General features: G+C 40.9%; 2 protein-coding genes across 5 annotated transcripts; both read left to right on the forward strand.

Annotated features, from left to right (window-relative positions):
• Window positions 1–209: 209 nt before the first annotated feature.
• Window positions 210–12,491, forward strand: LOC110164022 (histone H3.v1-like). 4 transcript variants are annotated; one of them, XM_055154904.1, is made up of 7 exons: window positions 502–637; window positions 2,127–2,337; window positions 3,379–3,456; window positions 4,882–4,950; window positions 5,128–5,209; window positions 8,122–8,406; window positions 12,282–12,491. In XM_055154904.1, exons 2-7 carry the CDS (start codon window positions 2,150–2,152, stop codon window positions 12,489–12,491), a joined length of 912 nt encoding a protein of 303 aa, XP_055010879.1. In that variant the 5' UTR covers window positions 502–637; window positions 2,127–2,149. The 4 variants fall into 4 exon arrangements, with proteins under 4 accessions (XP_055010876.1, XP_055010879.1, XP_055010878.1 ...); XM_055154903.1 differs by having other exon boundaries at window positions 503–637; window positions 2,070–2,337; XM_055154902.1 differs by having other exon boundaries at window positions 547–681; window positions 2,070–2,337.
• Window positions 12,492–12,556: 65 nt separating this feature from the next.
• On the forward strand, window positions 12,557–13,096 carry LOC129409170 (gastrula zinc finger protein XlCGF49.1-like). Its single transcript, XM_055154363.1, has one exon. The coding sequence runs from the start codon at window positions 12,557–12,559 to the stop codon at window positions 13,094–13,096; it is 540 nt and encodes a 179-aa protein (XP_055010338.1).
• Window positions 13,097–16,808: the final 3,712 nt, after the last annotated feature.

The following is a 16,808-nucleotide window of genomic DNA, read 5'->3' on the forward strand; positions in this document are numbered from 1 at the left end:
TTTACATCTCCATCCATAGCGACCGTTCTTTCGCGCATGCGCACAGGCTTGAAAAAGAATGGTTCGGTTTAAAGTAAATTCAGATCATAAACTGTTTATGTGACTTCTTTATACATATTCTGTGATTCAAACTGAAGGAAAAGTAGTTTGGAGATAAATGAATAAAACTCAAAGGGAGTTTTTGAGTGTCATGAGAAAAAGAAAGAGAAACAGCCCGTGTCTTTTGTTTTAACATTTTCTGTAGAATAATTTGGATAGTTTCAGTCCTGGAATTGATTCTCTACTAATCAAAAGATGAGGAGTCTCCAGGGAACCTCCTCTCGTCTCTCCTCCTCTTTCCTCTTTCCTCTTTTCTTTCCTCTCGTCTTTATAAACATTATAAACCTCCGCGCAGCTCCATGGCGTCCGAACCTCACACGGACAAGTTTCCCGTTCCAGTGTTGGATGTGACGGCGAACACCAAACAGCCCAAGAAGAGAAAGTCTCTGGAGGAAAGAAAAAACGCGAAGCGGCTCAAAGACGTGAGAAGAGCCAAGACGCGCATCAACATCGGCTCGAGTCACTCGGGCTGGAGGAGGCTGCGGGACGCGCTGGGCCTCGCGCTCGACTCTCAGCTCGCTGCTCTTCTCTTAGATTTGTAAGATCTGAGTTTCATTTCACATTCTGTGGATTCTCCTTCAGGCGAGTGGTTTTATTTTATTACAGAATCAGAACCAGGCCCAGGTCCCGGTCCAAAAAGAAGCGTTAGCATGAGGCTAACAGGGACAATGCTACTTCATAAGTTTATTTACACTTTTCTCCCAAACAGTTAAATGCACAAAAACTGTCAACAAAACATTTTACACGTCCCTGTTTACCCGGGACAGGCCCAGTTTTAACCCCTGTGTCCCCTGTCCCAGCAGATTTATATAAAACCACTGATTTGTCCCAGTTTTACACAAGAAATGTCCCAGGTGTGTCTATTTTTGACCAGTTTAATCCCTGACAACAGTAAAGAGACACAAACTGTCATTTGTTTAAGCAAAATACTGAAAAGATGCTTAAAAATGACCAAAACACAAAGATAATGTGACTATACTGACTCACATTTGTCATAAATGAGCCGAGAAGAATTTTCCTTAATTACACACGATTCACAATTTTATTATCACCAACCACCACAAAACTGAGAATGTCCCAGTTTCTGATTTTGAGAATCTGGTCACAGACGTCCCTGTTTCCCCGGGACAGTCCCAGTTTTGAGCCTGTGTCCCCTGTCCCAGCAGATTTATATAAAACCAGTGATTTGTCCCAGTTTTTTGTTCCAGGTGTGTCTATTTTTGACCAATTTAATCCAGGCATGTCCAAACTATGGCCCTGGGGCTAAATGTGGCCCTCAGACTTCCAGATGATTGTCCCAAATTACCTTGTATTCATTTTTTTTAAAAAAAATTTTTTTACTGCAAGTTTTTTTTAAATCTACCTTGATAAAGCGAATATTGAATATTTAGTGTTTAGTGGTTTTAAGGATCTTAGCGTGAATAAAGACTGGTGGTTCATTCTAACGTGTTAAACATGCACATATTTCAGTGATTCACTGTATCGAGCTCCACGGCCCTCGATCAGTCCTCTGCTTCATCTGTGTTTAGACATGTGGCCCTTGATGAAAAAAGTTTGGACACTCCTGGTTTAATCCCTGCCAACAGTAAAGAGAGACATAAATTGTCATTTGTTTGGGTAGAAAAGCTGCTTAAAAATGACAAACACAAAGAAAATGTGACTGTACTGACATACTGACTACACTCACATGTTTGTCATGAATGATCTGTGCGTCACAGTTTTAGTTTAGTAGCAGAACTACTTAAAGTAACATGTTTACCTCAATTACTCTCTTTCAAAGACCCTCTGATGGTCACATGTGACATTTTGGGGTGTTTGAGGGTTTACTGACGTCCCCTGCTGTCTCTGGGCAGAAAAAAATCAGACTTTTAACACCTGAGCACCGACCCGGTGTCGGCGCTCAGGGCTCTGTTCTCGTTCTCGTTCTTGCGAGAGCTAAATCACTTTACGGCACTTTCACATTCACACAGGTGCCCGAGCGGCGACACGCCCCAAACTGACGCTGTCTGCACATCACAAATATCAAGTGTTTATTTGTGAAGTGTCAGTCATGGCACCACCAGCCAAGAGACAGAGGAAACCTTTATCTGACGACGCAAGGAAAAGGAAACGGGACTCGGACAGGAGCCGCGCTCACACTCGAGTCAATCTGGGGAAGGCGTTTGACGAATGGAGACAACTCAAAGAAACAGAAGAGCTCCAGAGCGACGCACATGTGGCCTTATTATTATTAAACACGTAGGTTTCAGACGCACTGATCCTGTCACTGTTAGAGTTCTGCAGTTTGAGTAACTGTTCGCTTTAGTTCGTGCTTTTCTCCTTCGTACATTCTGTTATTAACATGCTGCGTTTTCCACTGTAGCTCTGAAACTACCATTTGTCTAAATCCTTTGATTTGAGCAGGCTAACGTATCATCTGCTGCAGGATATGTACAAGTTTCCTTAATTACGCTCTCTTTTCATAATTTTATTATTACCAAACACCAAAACAGCGGGGATGTCCCAGATTTTTTTTAATTTTGAGATTCTGCTCACCCTTGCCAACAGTAAAGGGAGGCTTAAATTGTCATTTGTTGAGGTAAAATACAAAAAATCTTCTTCAAAACCACCAAAACACAAAGAAAATGTGACTAAACTGACTCACACGTTAGTTTTAGTTTTATTTATTTATGTGTTCAAAACAAGGACAGTGCACAGAAAACATTAAACTCAGTGAGAAATTTTTCATTAGTAACAGTGTCTCTTTAAAATAAAATTGCCACTATCCAATTCATCATTACACTTTGACTTTGATCCACAAGGAAAATTATTTGGACACAGGAGCTCATCATAAATTCTAAAAAAAGCAAAAACGAGCAAGAGACGGGAGTCAAATAAGACATAATTATATAAATGTAAACGTACAAATCAAAATAAAATTGAAAAACACATAATAAAATATAAAATCTCGGCTATCATCATCCTTAAAAACATTTAAAACAATCAAAAAAATAATAATTAGTCATGAATTTTCTTTAATTTCACACTCGTTTCACAATTTATTTTGAAAATCTGGTCACACTATATATATATTTTTTTTTTACATATTTCTCACACACATTTTATTCAGTAAATGAGTTAAATGCTGCACTGTGGAACATTCCGGACACAGTGATTAAATTTCCACACTTCGTAATCGTCTTGTAAACATGTTTCTGTGTGTCTGGTGTTTTTTATTGCTAAATTAAAGTTTAATTAAAGTTTAATTAAAGTCTGACGTTTTGATTCTTCTTGTTGCAGTTACCAGAAGTTCACCAATAAAGTCTCAGCTCAGAAAACGGAGAACGTCAAATCTCCAAAAGAACCAGAGGCCGACGAGTGAGTCACTGATCGGTTTAGTCCTGGTTTAGTCCCATTTTAGTCCCATTTTAGTCCTGTTTTAGTCTGGTTCAGTCCCGGTTCAGTCCCGGTTCAGTTTTGGTTTACTCCTGTTTTAGTCCCATCTTAGTCCCGGTTCAGTCTCATTTTAGTCCTGGTTTAGTCCCGTTTTAGTCCCGATTTTAGTCCCGATTTAGTCCCGATTTAGTCCAGGTTCAGTCCAGGTTCAGTCCAGGTTCAGTCTTGGTTCAGTCCAGGTTCAGTCTTGGTTGAGACTTAGTCCCGTCTTAGTCCCGTTTTAGTCCCGTTTTAGTCCCATTTTAGTCCCGATTTAGTCTCGATTTAGTCCCGATTTAGTCCCGATTTAGTCCAGGTTCAGTCCAGGTTCAGTCTTGGTTCAGTCTCGGTTGAGACTTAGTCCCGTCTTAGTCCCGTTTTAGTCCCATTTTAGTCCTGGCTTAGTTCCGGTTTAGTCCAGGCTTAGTCCTCTCTTAATACTTCGAACTCCGGCCCTGCTGTGGGCTCTGAGCCTCCGGTTTGGTCCTGGCCTGGTCTCAGTCTCAGTCCCAGTCTCAGTCTCTGTCCCGGTCCCGGTCTGTCCCCAGCCTGGTCCCGGCCTGGTCCCGGCCTCAGTCCCGCTCTGGTCTCAGTCTCGGTCTGGTCCTGGTCTCAGTTCTGATCTCAGTCCCGGCCTGGTCCCGCTCTGGTCCAGAGCCTGTGGTTTAGTCCCGGCTTAGTCCCGGTTTAGGCCTGTTTAGTCCTGTCTTTGTCCTGTTTTAGTCCCGGTTTCTTCTTGGTTTAGTCTTGTCTTAGTCCCGTTTTCGTCCCAGGTTTAGTCCCGTTTTAGTCCCATTTTAGTCCCGATTTAGTCCCGATTTAGTCCAGGTTCAGTCCAGGTTCAGTCCAGGTTCAGTCCAGGTTCAGTCCATGGTTCAGTCTCGGTTGAGACTCTCAGTCCCGGCCTGGTCCCGCTCTGGTCCAGAGCCTGTGGTTTAGTCCCGGCTTAGTCCCGGTTTAGGCCTGTTTAGTCCTGTCTTTGTCCTGTCTTAGTCCCGTTTTCGTCCCAGCTTTGTCCTGTCTTAGTCCCGGCTTAGTCCCGGTTTAGTCCTGCTTTAGTCCCGTTTTAGTCCCATTTTAGTCCTGGCTCAGTCCCGATTTAGTCCCGGCTCGATTGAATTTTAGTCCTTAAATTTACTTTTTTTTTAAACTCTGTTGTTATGGCCACACAGACAAAACACTGCAGTTTGAACTTTCATACACGATGCTTTTATTTGTTAGATTTTTACATAATTTATCATCAATGAATTTATTTTTTTCCCTCAATATCTTTATACTACAATAAACTTTTTTGTGAAATCTGAAGTTTATCTTTATATTTCACAGGAGTGACTGCATGAATTAATCTACATGTTCTTCTTTTTACAGGGAAGAGAAACCGTCTTTAACGTCTCTCAGGTCGATCTCACAGAGCATTTTGTCTGGACCTGTGTTGAAGTGAGTATTTATGAGTCTTACCCTGTTCTTCTGTCCTGTTTTTTTTACTTCAAAATCACTTTTAAATTTGACTGAGACGGATCCTGCAGCTTTAACTTTGCGCTCGAGCTCTCAGAAGGGTTTTTGTTTTAGTCCGGACTTGTCTTCATGAGTGTTTTTAATGTTTTTGTTGAACAGGTGTCCGGCGTGTGGATTTGTTTTGAAGGTTCTACACGGGAAAGAGCCGCATCAGCCCCAAAGCATCGAGGTGACCCTGGAGGTGAGACCAGAGCCAGAGAATCTGTTTGGACTGGTCCAGAGTTACTCCTCACTCAGCTCAGACATTCAGAGTAGAGACGGGACGAGATCTCGTGCCACAAGGTCGAGCCACAAGAGAAAAACAGGACGAAACCAGGACTAAACCAGGACTAAACCAGGTCTAAACCAGGACTAAAAACAGGACTAAAAACAGGACGAAACCAGGACGAAACCAGGTCTAAACCGGGTCTAAACCGGGTCTAAACTAGGACTAAAAACAGGACGAAACCAGGTCTAAACCAGGACTAAAACCAGGTCTAAACCAGGACTAAAACCAGGACTAAAACCAGGACTAAAACCAGGTCTAAAACAGGACTAAAAACAGGACTAAAAATAGGACGAAACCAGGACTAAACCAGGACTAAACCAGGTCTAAACCAGGTCTAAACCAGGACTAAAACCAGGACTAAAACCAGGACTAAAACCAGGTCTAAAACAGGACTAAAACCAGGTCTAAAACAGGACTAAAAACAGGACTAAAAACAGGACTAAAAACAGGACTAAAAACAGGACGAAACCAGGACGAAACCCGGTCTAAAACCAGGACTAAAAAAACTGGTCTAAAACCAGGTCTAAAACCAGGTCTAAAACCAGGTCTAAAAAACCAGGACTAAAACCAGGACTAAAACCAGGTCTAAAACCAGGACTAAAAACAGGACTCAAACCAGGTCTGAACTCGGGTCTGAACTCAGGTCTGAACTCAGGTCTAAACTCAGGTCTAAACCAGATCTAAACCAGGTCTAAACCCCATCTAAATCCCATCTAAACCAGGTCTAAAACCAGGACTAAACCAGGATTAAAATCAGCTCTAAAACAGGACTCAAACCAGGTCTAAAACCAGGTCTAAACTCAGGACTAAACCAGGACTAAACCAGGACTAAACCAGGACTTAGACAAAAAAGAGTTAAGAGCTGGTGAGTTTTACAATTTGAGAAGCTGTAGTTCCAAAAAGCAGAACTACAACGACCGCTAAAGTGTGACATCAAAATAAATAAAAAATAGTGAAGCCAAAATTGTGAAATGGATTAAACGACTTATTTATTACAAATTATGTCAAAGTCTCGTCTTGTAACTGGGACTAAGTCGTGGGCCAAACTAAATATTTATTGAAAAATTTCAACAACATCTGCGTGTTTTCTCTTTCGAAATATGTGATGTTAAAATAAATGTTTAATAATAGTTTTGTTTAAACACTGAATCCAGAACAAGCAGAATATAAAATAATAACAACATTTTAAATAAATCTTGTCTCTATAGTGGATCTGAGTGCGGCGGCAGCTCTGATACACATCTGATATGATCTCACGGGACAAATTTGGCCCTCGGACCTGAGTTTGACATGTCTGCACTAGACGGTTTGCAAGAACCCCGGAAGTGTGATTCTGGGCACCGGCCAATCAGGGAAGAGCCAGATATTCTGTGTTGGCAAAGATTCCGAGATCGAGGATTTAAAGCCGGAACAAAAAGAATGTTTAGTGAATGTTTTTCAAGGGGAAAGACGTTACTGTTCTTCTTCCTACAGGAGTTGGTACTTTACATACGTCACGAGTCACGACCAAACAGCAGCGATTGGTTAAATTTAAAAAGTACCTGTTTAACATCGAGTAAACAAATCCTAATGATGTGAGATCAGTCGACTGATGAGTCTGATGAACCAAAATGCAGGAGAGCTACAAATGTTAGCGGTCGCAAGAAATAGAGTGGATATAAGAGGCACAGAGCAGCTGTCACCCGATCGAGCTTTACAGACACGGGGTTCTCCCCCTCGCTCTCAAGTCCAAGATTAGTCCAGGTGTAGTCCAGGTGTAGTCCAGGTGTAGTCCAAGATTAGTCCAGGTGTAGTCCAGGTGTAGTCCAGGTGTAGTCCAAGATTAGTCCAGGTCCAGTGTAGTCCAGGTGTAGTCCAAGATTAGTCCAGGTGTAGTCCAGTGTAGTCCAGGTGTAGTCCAGATTAGTCCAGGTGTAGTCCAGGTTAGTCCAGGTGTAGTCCAAGATTAGTCCAGGTTAGTCCAAGATCCAGGTGTAGTCCAAGATTAGTCCAGGTGTAGTCCAGATTAGTCCAGGTGTAGTCCAAGATTAGTCCAAGATTAGTCCAGGTGTAGTCCAAGATTAGTCCAGGTGTAGTCCAGGTGTAGTCCAAGATTAGTCCAGTGTAGTCCAAGATTAGTCCAGGTGTAGTCCAAGATTAGTCCAGGTGTAGTCCAAGATTAGTCCAGGTGTAGTCCAAGATTAGTCCAGGTGTAGTCCAGGTGTAGTCCAAGAGATTAGTCCAGGTGTAGTCCAAGATTAGTCCAGGTGTAGTCCAAGATTAGTCCAGGTGTAGTCCAAGATTAGTCCAGGTGTAGTCCATCCAAGATTAGTCCAGGTGTAGTCCAAGATTAGTCCAAGATTAGTCCAGGTGTAGTCCAGATGTGGTCCAAGAGTAGTCCAGCTGTAGTCCTGGTTTAGTCCTGTTTTAGTCCTGGTTCATGTGCTGTAGTCTGTGTTTTATGTTCTGTAGGTGATAATGAACAGCATTAATGTTCATAACATGATTCTACATCATTTTAAGTAAAAAAAACCAAAAAAACCATAAAATATTACAGATTTTACTGAGCCGGCGCCTTCCTGTTTGTACTGAAAGTGAGTTTTGTGACACCTGTGTGTATTTCGACGTGTCAAGTCGAGTCTACGGCTTTTGGGTGGAAGTTTTTTAAGCGAACCCCAACTTTAAAAATCCCCACAACACCACTGATCACTGGTCTTCGTCTGAACGCTTTCTGACATGGAATCAACTTTTAACCCTGTTGCGTTATAACCGTGTTCTCTCCACACGTTTGATTCATTTTCCGTTTTCCTCCACGTGGATCATAATAAAGAGTTTGTGTTTTGCAGCTGGAGGAGACGGAGGAGCCCGTGAGCGGAGCAGAGGAAGCTGACGGGAGCGACGGAGACATAAAAGAGGAAGAGGAGGAGAGCGAAGAAGGGTCAAGAGTGGAGCAGTGGAAAGAGGAAGAGGAGGAAGAGGAGGAGGAGGAGAGAGGAGGAGCGAGGGATCAGGAGTGGAGGAGAGTAACAGAGGACAGGACTCTGACCACGACTGGACTCCTGAGCTTTGGCATCAAACTCCAGAACAAAATAATGACGCTGTCGGAGACGAAGAGAGTAAAGACGAGGCCGGTGAGTCTTTTTGAATCATCATCAGTGTCGGGGAGTAACAGATTACATGTACCAGAGTTAAGTAATCAGAGTACAAATGATGAGTAACTGTATTCAGTTACAGTTACTGTTTCAGTGAGTGGTAATTAGATTACAGTTACTTTGTTGAAATAAATGGATTACATGGCGGTATTTTCCTGTTTTTACATGTTGGGCTGTTTCCCTGCTTTATTTGTTTATTTTTTTCCGTAATTCCACTCATTGCTGGACACTAAACCAGATCTAAACCAGGACTAAAACCAGGTCTAAAACCAGGTATAAACCAGGTCTAAACCAGGTCTAAACCAGGTCTAAAACCAGGACTAAAACCAGGTCTAAAACCAGGTATAAACCAGGTCTAAACCAGGTCTAAACTAGGACTAAACCAGGACTAAACCAGGACTAAAAGGGTATAAAACCAGGTATAAAACCAGGTATAAACCAGGTCTAAACCAGGTCTAAACCAGGTCTAAACCACGTCTAAAACCAGGTATAAACCAGGTCTAAACCAGGACTAAAACCAGGTATAAACCAGGTCTAAACCAGGACTAAAACCAGGTATAAACCAGGTATAAAACCAGGTATAAACCAGGTCTAAACCAGGTCTAAACCAGGACTAAAACCAGGTATAAACCAGGACTAAAACCAGGTATAAACCAGGTCTAAAACCAGGTATAAACCAGGTCTAAACCAGGTCTAAACTAGGACTAAACCAGGTCTAAACTAGGACTAAACCAGGACTAAAACCAGGTCTAAAACCAGGTATAAACCAGGTATAAACCAGGTCTAAAACCAGGTATAAACCAGGTCTAAAACCAGGTCTAAACCAGGTCTAAAACCAGTCTAAAACCAGGTCTAAACCAGGTCTAAACCAGGACTAAAACCAGGTCTAAAACCAGGTCTCTAAAACCAGGTCTAAACCAGGACTAAACCAGGACTAAACCAGGACTAAACCAGGACTAAACCAGGATTTAACAGGACTAAATCCTGCTGTGTGGACGTGTCTCCTCTTCTTCTATCAATAATATTTTTAATTTGGTTCAGTAAAGTCTGGGCTTTTTATTTTCTTTTAGCAGACAAAAAATCTCAAAACAAAAACTCTTTTTAACTTTTCTTATTTTAGTTGCAGAATACAAATTTCACAAAATTCACGATGAAAAATTTCACAACAAAGATCCAAGATGCCGAGGCAAAAGCAGTCGATCATGTGAGCGAGGAAGACGGAGGCTGTTTCCTATTCGCCGTTCTCACGTGTGGGCGGGTTTTACTCTTAAAAATAAATAATATATCAACAAAAAATAATAGAAATAAAAGAGATGAGGTTTGGTGTGATTTTTATATTTAATTTTAAACATTCTGAAAATGTACACTTAAAAGTTCAGCAGCTAAAATTTAGAATAAAACAAATTCAAACGTGTTTTTTTTACAGTTAAAAGTGAGAAATTCAATTGTATTTAAAATTCTAAATGTGATGAAACAAATAATCTTCCATATGTAACAAAACACATTTATTATGTTAAAATAATGTTTAAATTATTTTTTAAAACAGTTTCTCGTGTGTAAATTGTGTCAAACGTTTGGATAAAACTCTCCCTCGTGTCCCTCTGTAAAGTCGCCTCCATCAAACTAAAAACCTCCACAAAAACTACGTCAATTATTTGCAGCACAAACGAAGCACAAAAAGTTTAGTTTGTGCTGTTTTAGTTTTGGAGATGTTAATGATTCTTTTATAGGTCAACTTGGGGTTAGCAGGAAACTTCAAAATGCTCTAAAACCAAACTCAAAATGGAGTCAGTTCGTTGTGTTGTTTTGTGTGATTCTGGTTCTTAAGATATTAACATATTAACAGTTTTATTTTCGGTTGATGACGTCTCCAGCCCCTCAAAATGTTAAACAGCCTCAAAACAGCAGAAAATCACACAAAACATTTGTATTTTGTTTGTGCTGTTTTGTGCTGTGACAGTTTTAATTTGTTTCTCTTCCCAACGGAATTGAAAAATAGTGAAAGGTGAAGGTGATGGGCAGGATTGATCCACAGGAAGAACCAAAAAGGAAACATTTGTCTGACTAAGAAATCATCCCGAGTTTACAGAGAACATTTTGTATGTGGAGCGACAACAAAACAAAATCCTGTTTGTTAATGTGAGAGGAGCAGAAGACAAACAGACTGAGCTGCACTTTCTTGTTCTTGTGGTTTTACAGAAACATCACGTCTTGGTCTCTTTGCAGTGGAAGGTGTTTCTTGGTGAACAGTTGGAGACTTTCACTTTGGTGTTGACTTTTTAAATTCATAACCGAGGCTAAGTGAGGGATCGGGGTTTTGTTTTGTCGTCGCTCCACATACAAAATGTTCTCTGTAAACTCGGGATGATTTAGTCAGACAAATGTTTCCTTTTTGGTTCTTCCTGTGGATCAATCCTGCCCATCACCTTCACCTTTCACTATTTTTCAATTCCGTTGGGAAGAGAAACAGTTTGAACAGAGGTTTGAGTCACACACATCTGATTCACTTTTGCATTTATGGAGTTCACAAACAAATTTCTCGAGCCGTTTTCCGTTGTTAGGATCCAACAACCACACGAATTACGATGTCTGAATCCCAAAACTAAAATATGACAATATCAGAACCAGAAACAAAAGTGATATGGTTCAAAAGACTTGAAAAGATCGACTTTGACAATAGACACATCCCACTGGGAAAACAAACATGGAGGTTTGATGCTCACTTTTTCGGAAAATCTTTCCCAGTATGAATTGCACAATGACCCGAAGTCTGAGATTCGTTGATGCGTGTATTAACCAAGAGCACAGCGCTGACTGGCTGTGCACTCACTGTGTGCATGATGGGGCGCTCGCGGGGGTTCCACAAAAGTCACTATCGGGTGCATAGGCTTTCGGACGCTGTAATTTTCAACATATTTTTCAAATTTTCTTTGCAAATTGCCTTTTGATTTTCGTAAAACTATCATTTATATTTACAACATGTTTTATCTCACCAAATTAAAGGGATAGTTCAGGTTTTTTGACATGAATCTGTGTGTCGTCCCCGTCAGCGTCCGGTGAGTCGAGATCCTGGCCCGTTTTGGTGCTGAGGAAAGTAGTTCGGCAAGTTGTCTGGGGACAGTCTAATAAAGCGTTTTTCTTCTCAAAACAACATGTGTTAAAAAGAGTGATACATTTGCACCACAAAACCTCCGTCCTCTAAAAAGTCAGACCTCATAATCACTTGGCACTATTTTCTCTCCGTACGTATCACTGCGCGCGGCCGCCAGGTGACAGCCGCGCCTGTTTCACTTTGTTAACTGCTCGGAATGTGAGCGACAACATGTCTGACCACGACACCGATGATGAAGAAACTGATTTTAGCACAGAGCCAATGGGAGATCTTTTTGAACCCGAATATACCAATGCCAAAATTCGCCAGAGTGAGTTAGACGAAATTAGGCAGAGAGAGAGAAAAGGCGAACATTCCGAGCAGTAAACAAAGTGAAACAAGCGGTGCAGTGATACGTACAGAGAGAAAATAGTGCCAAGTGATTATGAGGTCTGACTTTTTAGAGGACGGAGGTTTTGTGGTGCAAATGTATCACTCTTTTTCACACATGTTGTTTTGAGAAGAAAAACGCTTTATTAGACTGTCCCCAGACAACTTGCCGAACTACTTTCCTCATCACCAAAACCGGCCAGGATCTCGACTCACCGGACGCTTTCGGAGGTAAAGTCAGTGTGGATGCATCACACTGCTGACGGGGACGACACAGATTCATGTCAAAAAACCTGAACTGTCCCTTTAAGTGAAAATGTGAGAATTATAAAAGCCTGTCCTACTTTCTTTAACGGTGTTTGTTCTCTTGCAGAGCCCAAACGGAAGAAGCAGCTTTGCACCGAGTGTGGAGAGTTTTACAAGAAGAGCCACAAGTGCGACCACAAAACAAAACCCGTCGTGTGCAACGCCTGCGGCCGGAGGTTCATCTCCGAATCCGCCCTCAAAGTCCACAGCTACATGCACTCGGAAACGCACGAATACCTCTGCAAGTTCTGCTACGCCAGCTTCAAAACCAAAGTGAACAAGCTGGCGCACGAGCTGGTCCACCTGAAGCAGAAGGATCCGTTCAAATGCCCCGACTGCGCCATGACGTTCCCCACTTTTCGGAAACGCGCCGCTCACAAAAAGGAGCACAAGAGGGAGAAGTTTAAGTGTAAGATCTGTGGGATGGAGATGTTCGACGAGCAGAGTTTCATGAGGCACATCGTGGTTCATTCGGGGGAGAGGCCGTTTAAATGCTTCGTGTGCGACATGGGTTTCAAACAGGAGAGTCACCTGAAGTCCCACACGCGCCTGCACACGGGGGAGCGGCCGTACAGCTGCAAACACTGTCAGAAATCTTTCAATCATAACGTGAGTCTGAAGAGCCACGTTCAGAAGTGTCACCCAGGAGAGAAGGAGAAAGAGCAGACAGCGGAGAGGACAGAGACGGAAACCAAAGAGAAGTCCAAAAGCAAAAGGCCCCCGACCGGTCGACCCAGAGGACGACCCAAAAGAAACGCAGACGACAAAAAGCAGAGTTCAAGAAGGAAAAAACTGAAAAAACAGGAACCTGACGAGTTTGAAAGTGATGAGGACTACATCTGGTCAGAAGTAGGACTGGACGATTTTGCCCCTCTCGATTAAAAACAGACGATTGTCAAAACTAAAAAGATGTATGATTGTTTTATTAAAGGTGCACTGAGTAACTTTTCTGGTAGAAGGTCCGTCAAATGATTTTCTCCCTGGAGGTGTGACCCATTGTTCAAAGAAATCCTGAAACAATGTCTTTTTACGTTTATTTTTGGTCATGTGAGGTGTGGTCATACTGGTTTGTCAAAGCCTGATCTCGTCAGATTTCAGCAGAGTCGGGTCAGGAGCCACAAGGGGGCGCCAGTGATGACAAAAAAAAAAAAAAAAGAAACTGTTGTTGTGTCCTTAGGCAAGACAGTTCAGCCACATTGTCCACTGTGTGAAAGTGGAGTGTGTGTGTGTGTGTGTGATGGTGGTGGTCAGAGGGGCCGATGGCACAGATTGGCAGCCTCACTTCCATCAGTCTGCCCCAGGACAGCTGTGGCTACCTCCGCTGAGTGTGGAGTGACTGAACAATGAATTCTAAAGCCCTTTGAGTGTGTTGAAAGGTGATATATAAATGCAATAATTGATTAATTAATTTTTGAACATGAAGGTTCAGACTGTGACGCAGATGACGTCTTTTTTCAGACGACTTCCGGACGTCCAGTGTTGATGTTTGTTTGTCCTACAGTGATGCAGAAAAGAGTGTGTGATTGTTCATGTGCGAGTGTCCGTGTGTGAATGTTCATTTTTTAGGTCAGTGTATCTGATACCAATGATCTTTTATGTTGTGAGGGAATCAAACCGCCAACCTTCAGATCAGTGAACAAACATTTTACCAACTGAGCTTCACTTCTGCCCAACAGAGCTGCTCTTTTAAACCGTTTTTATGGTTGAACTCATGGAATTGTAATCATTTCTGTATGAGTAGGATATAAATTTCCTCAGATTGTATTTCCAAACTAGAAAAGCAGAGAGCGCAGACCTCCGCCAAGGACTACCCCCATTTTTTATATAAACTGCGATAAAATCAGTCTTCTGGATCAGATCCGGATCAGCCTTTGGAATATGAAGAGGATCCCATTGTCCATCCCTGAGTCAAATTTCATGGGGTTTGGTCAATAATTAACCCAGATATTGAGAAACAAAATTTTTGGCCCCATTTACCACAATGTTAACTAAAATTTCAAAGTGATCCAGAATCCAGGATTTCTTCCGGATCATCCCCAAAATGAAATCAGTTCTTCCTTTTCACATTTCCAACAAATCCTGAAAATTTCATCAAAATCGGTCCATAACTTTTTGAGTTATGTTGCTAACAGACAAACAAACAAACAAACAAACAGACAACAAACAAACAGACAAACAAACAAACAGACAAACAAACAAACAAACAAACAAACAGACAAACAAACAAACAGACAAACAAACAGACAAACAAACAGACAAACAAACAAACAAACAAACAAACAAACAAACAAACAAACAGACAAACAAACAGACAGACAAACAAACAGACAAACAAACAAACAGACAAACAGACAACAAACAAACAGACAAACAAACAGACAGACAGACAAACAAACAAACAGACAAACAAACAACAAACAGACAAACAAACAACAGACAAACAAACAGACAAACAAACAAACAGACAAACAAACAGACAAACAAACAGAACAGACAAACAAACAAACAAACAGACAAACAAACAGACAAACAAACAGACAAACAAACAACAGACAAAAACAAACAGACAAACAAACAAACAAACAAACAGACAAACAAACAAACAGACAGACAAACAAACAGACAGACAGACAAACAAAAAAACATAACCTCCTTGGCAGAGGTAATAAATAAACATAAAAAACTAAATTAGTTCATTAAACAGATCATTAGTAAGAAATGTTAAATCACAAATAACTAAAATGAATATTCATGAATAATATTAATAACACTATACATAAACACTGCTGGGAATTCCAGGAGCCACAGGAGGCGCCAGTCACAAAAACCTGTTGTTGTGTCATTAAGCAAGACACTTCACCTACATTGCCTAGTATCTTTGGGTATCTTGAAAGGCGCTATATAAATGCAATGATTAATAAATGTTCAAATGTTTTAACTGCAGATTGACGTCCAGGTAGAGTCGGAGTTAAACGTCCAAACAGTGGACATCATTTGCACATCATTTACAACATAGACCTGAGCTGCACGTCCATAACATGTTTCATTTTAAGGAGGTTTTGCTTCGTGGATGTTCTCACAGTCACAATGTCTGTTTTTCTTGGTATTTTTGAGCCGTAAAACCACCTGTAACTGAATAAATGTAACGTAGAGCTGTTTAATGTCACACTGTGGAACATTCCAGACACCAGAGGAATGACACATCCATCGAAACAACCGAAAAGTTACACAGTGCACCTTTAAAAAGCTGTAGTGTGATAAACGTGGGTGGGTTTTTTGCTATTTGTGAACTGTAAATTCAGAAGAGAACCTAAAAATTGCTAAAGAATGTGAAAGGCTCATATGAAACCCATTATTCATCATTATTCATCATTCTTCGACTGTCATGGACTTAAGACGTGTTCTGCTGATTAGTCGACTCAAAAAATTATGCAATAAAAGTTATTTATATAGAGAAAAGTACTAGGAAACATGTATTTATATAAAGACCGGTGAATCATGAGTTTAATCTGACTTTTTACACAGAAATGACCAAAAATGTCAAATGTTCAGCTCACTCACTCACTTCTCCTTTCTGCTGTCGTCCCAGAGAAATGATTTTTCAACTAATCTGAAGTTGTGCCTTTTCTGGAAACGTTCTTTTCTTCTTTCACCTGCGCAGAACATTTAATTTAGTTCAAGTTTATTTATAAATCACGTTTAAAATAACTTCACTGGACCAAAGTGCCTCACATAAAAGTCGACAAAAACAGAAGAAACATGTGAAAACTACAATAAAACACTGAGATCACTTTTCTAACCAGGATAAAATACCAGAGAGAAGGGACGGTCCCAGTTTTGAGCCTGTGTCCCCTGTCCCAGCAGATTTATCTAAAACCAGTGATTTGTCCCAGTTTTATACAAGAAATGTCCCAGGTGTCTCTATTTTTAACCAAGTTGATATATGTATATTCAAAAATGTTATATTTTCTGATGACGTAACAACATTTTAACATGGTTTAAAGTTCACATGAATCCATTTTGTGTAGAGTGACAAGATTTTCAAAATAAAAAACTGGGACATTCCTGTTTTTTGGTGGTTGGTAATAATAAAATTGTGAAATGAGTGTGTAATTTAAGGAAAACTGTTCTGCAGAGACTTTCATGACAAACATGTGAGTCAATATAGTCACATTTTCTTTGTGTTTTGGTCATTTTGAAGCAGATTTTTTTGGATTTTACCTAAACCAAACAAAATTGAAAACTGGGACACACCCGGGAATGGCACGTTTCACATAAAATTCAACAAAAACAGAAGAAACATGTGAAAACTACAATAAAACACTATAATATAAAACTGCAATAAAACATTGAGATCAGTTATTTAGCCAGGATTAAATGGCAGAGAGAAGAGGTGAGGTTTCAGTCTGGTCCAGTGTGTCCAGACGTTTCCCCGGGACAGTCCCAGTTTTGAGCCTGTGTCTCCTGTCCCAGTAGATTTATCCAAAACCACTGATTTGTCCCAGTTTTATACAAGAAACGTCCCAGGTGTCTCTATTTTTGACCAGTTTGATCCCTGCCAACAGTAAAGAGAGACAGAAATTGTCATTAGTTT

Source organism: Boleophthalmus pectinirostris, unplaced genomic scaffold (genome assembly GCF_026225935.1).
Source record: "Boleophthalmus pectinirostris isolate CB_2022bp ecotype Guang Dong unplaced genomic scaffold, ASM2622593v1 HiC_scaffold_19, whole genome shotgun sequence".
Taxonomy (NCBI): Eukaryota; Metazoa; Chordata; class Actinopteri; order Gobiiformes; family Gobiidae; genus Boleophthalmus; species Boleophthalmus pectinirostris.

Coding starts and splice junctions, on each gene's coding strand:
- LOC110164022 (XM_055154901.1), top strand. CDS start 399: ATGGCGTCCGAACCTCACACGGACAAGTTTCCCGTTCCAGTGTTGGAT. Junction 5,210..8,121: donor GCATCGAGGTGACCCTGGAG/GTGAGACCAGAG, acceptor TGTGTTTTGCAG/CTGGAGGAGACGGAGGAGCC. Junction 8,407..12,281: donor AGAGAGTAAAGACGAGGCCG/GTGAGTCTTTTT, acceptor GTTCTCTTGCAG/AGCCCAAACGGAAGAAGCAG.
- LOC129409170 (XM_055154363.1), top strand. CDS start 12,557: ATGACGTTCCCCACTTTTCGGAAACGCGCCGCTCACAAAAAGGAGCAC.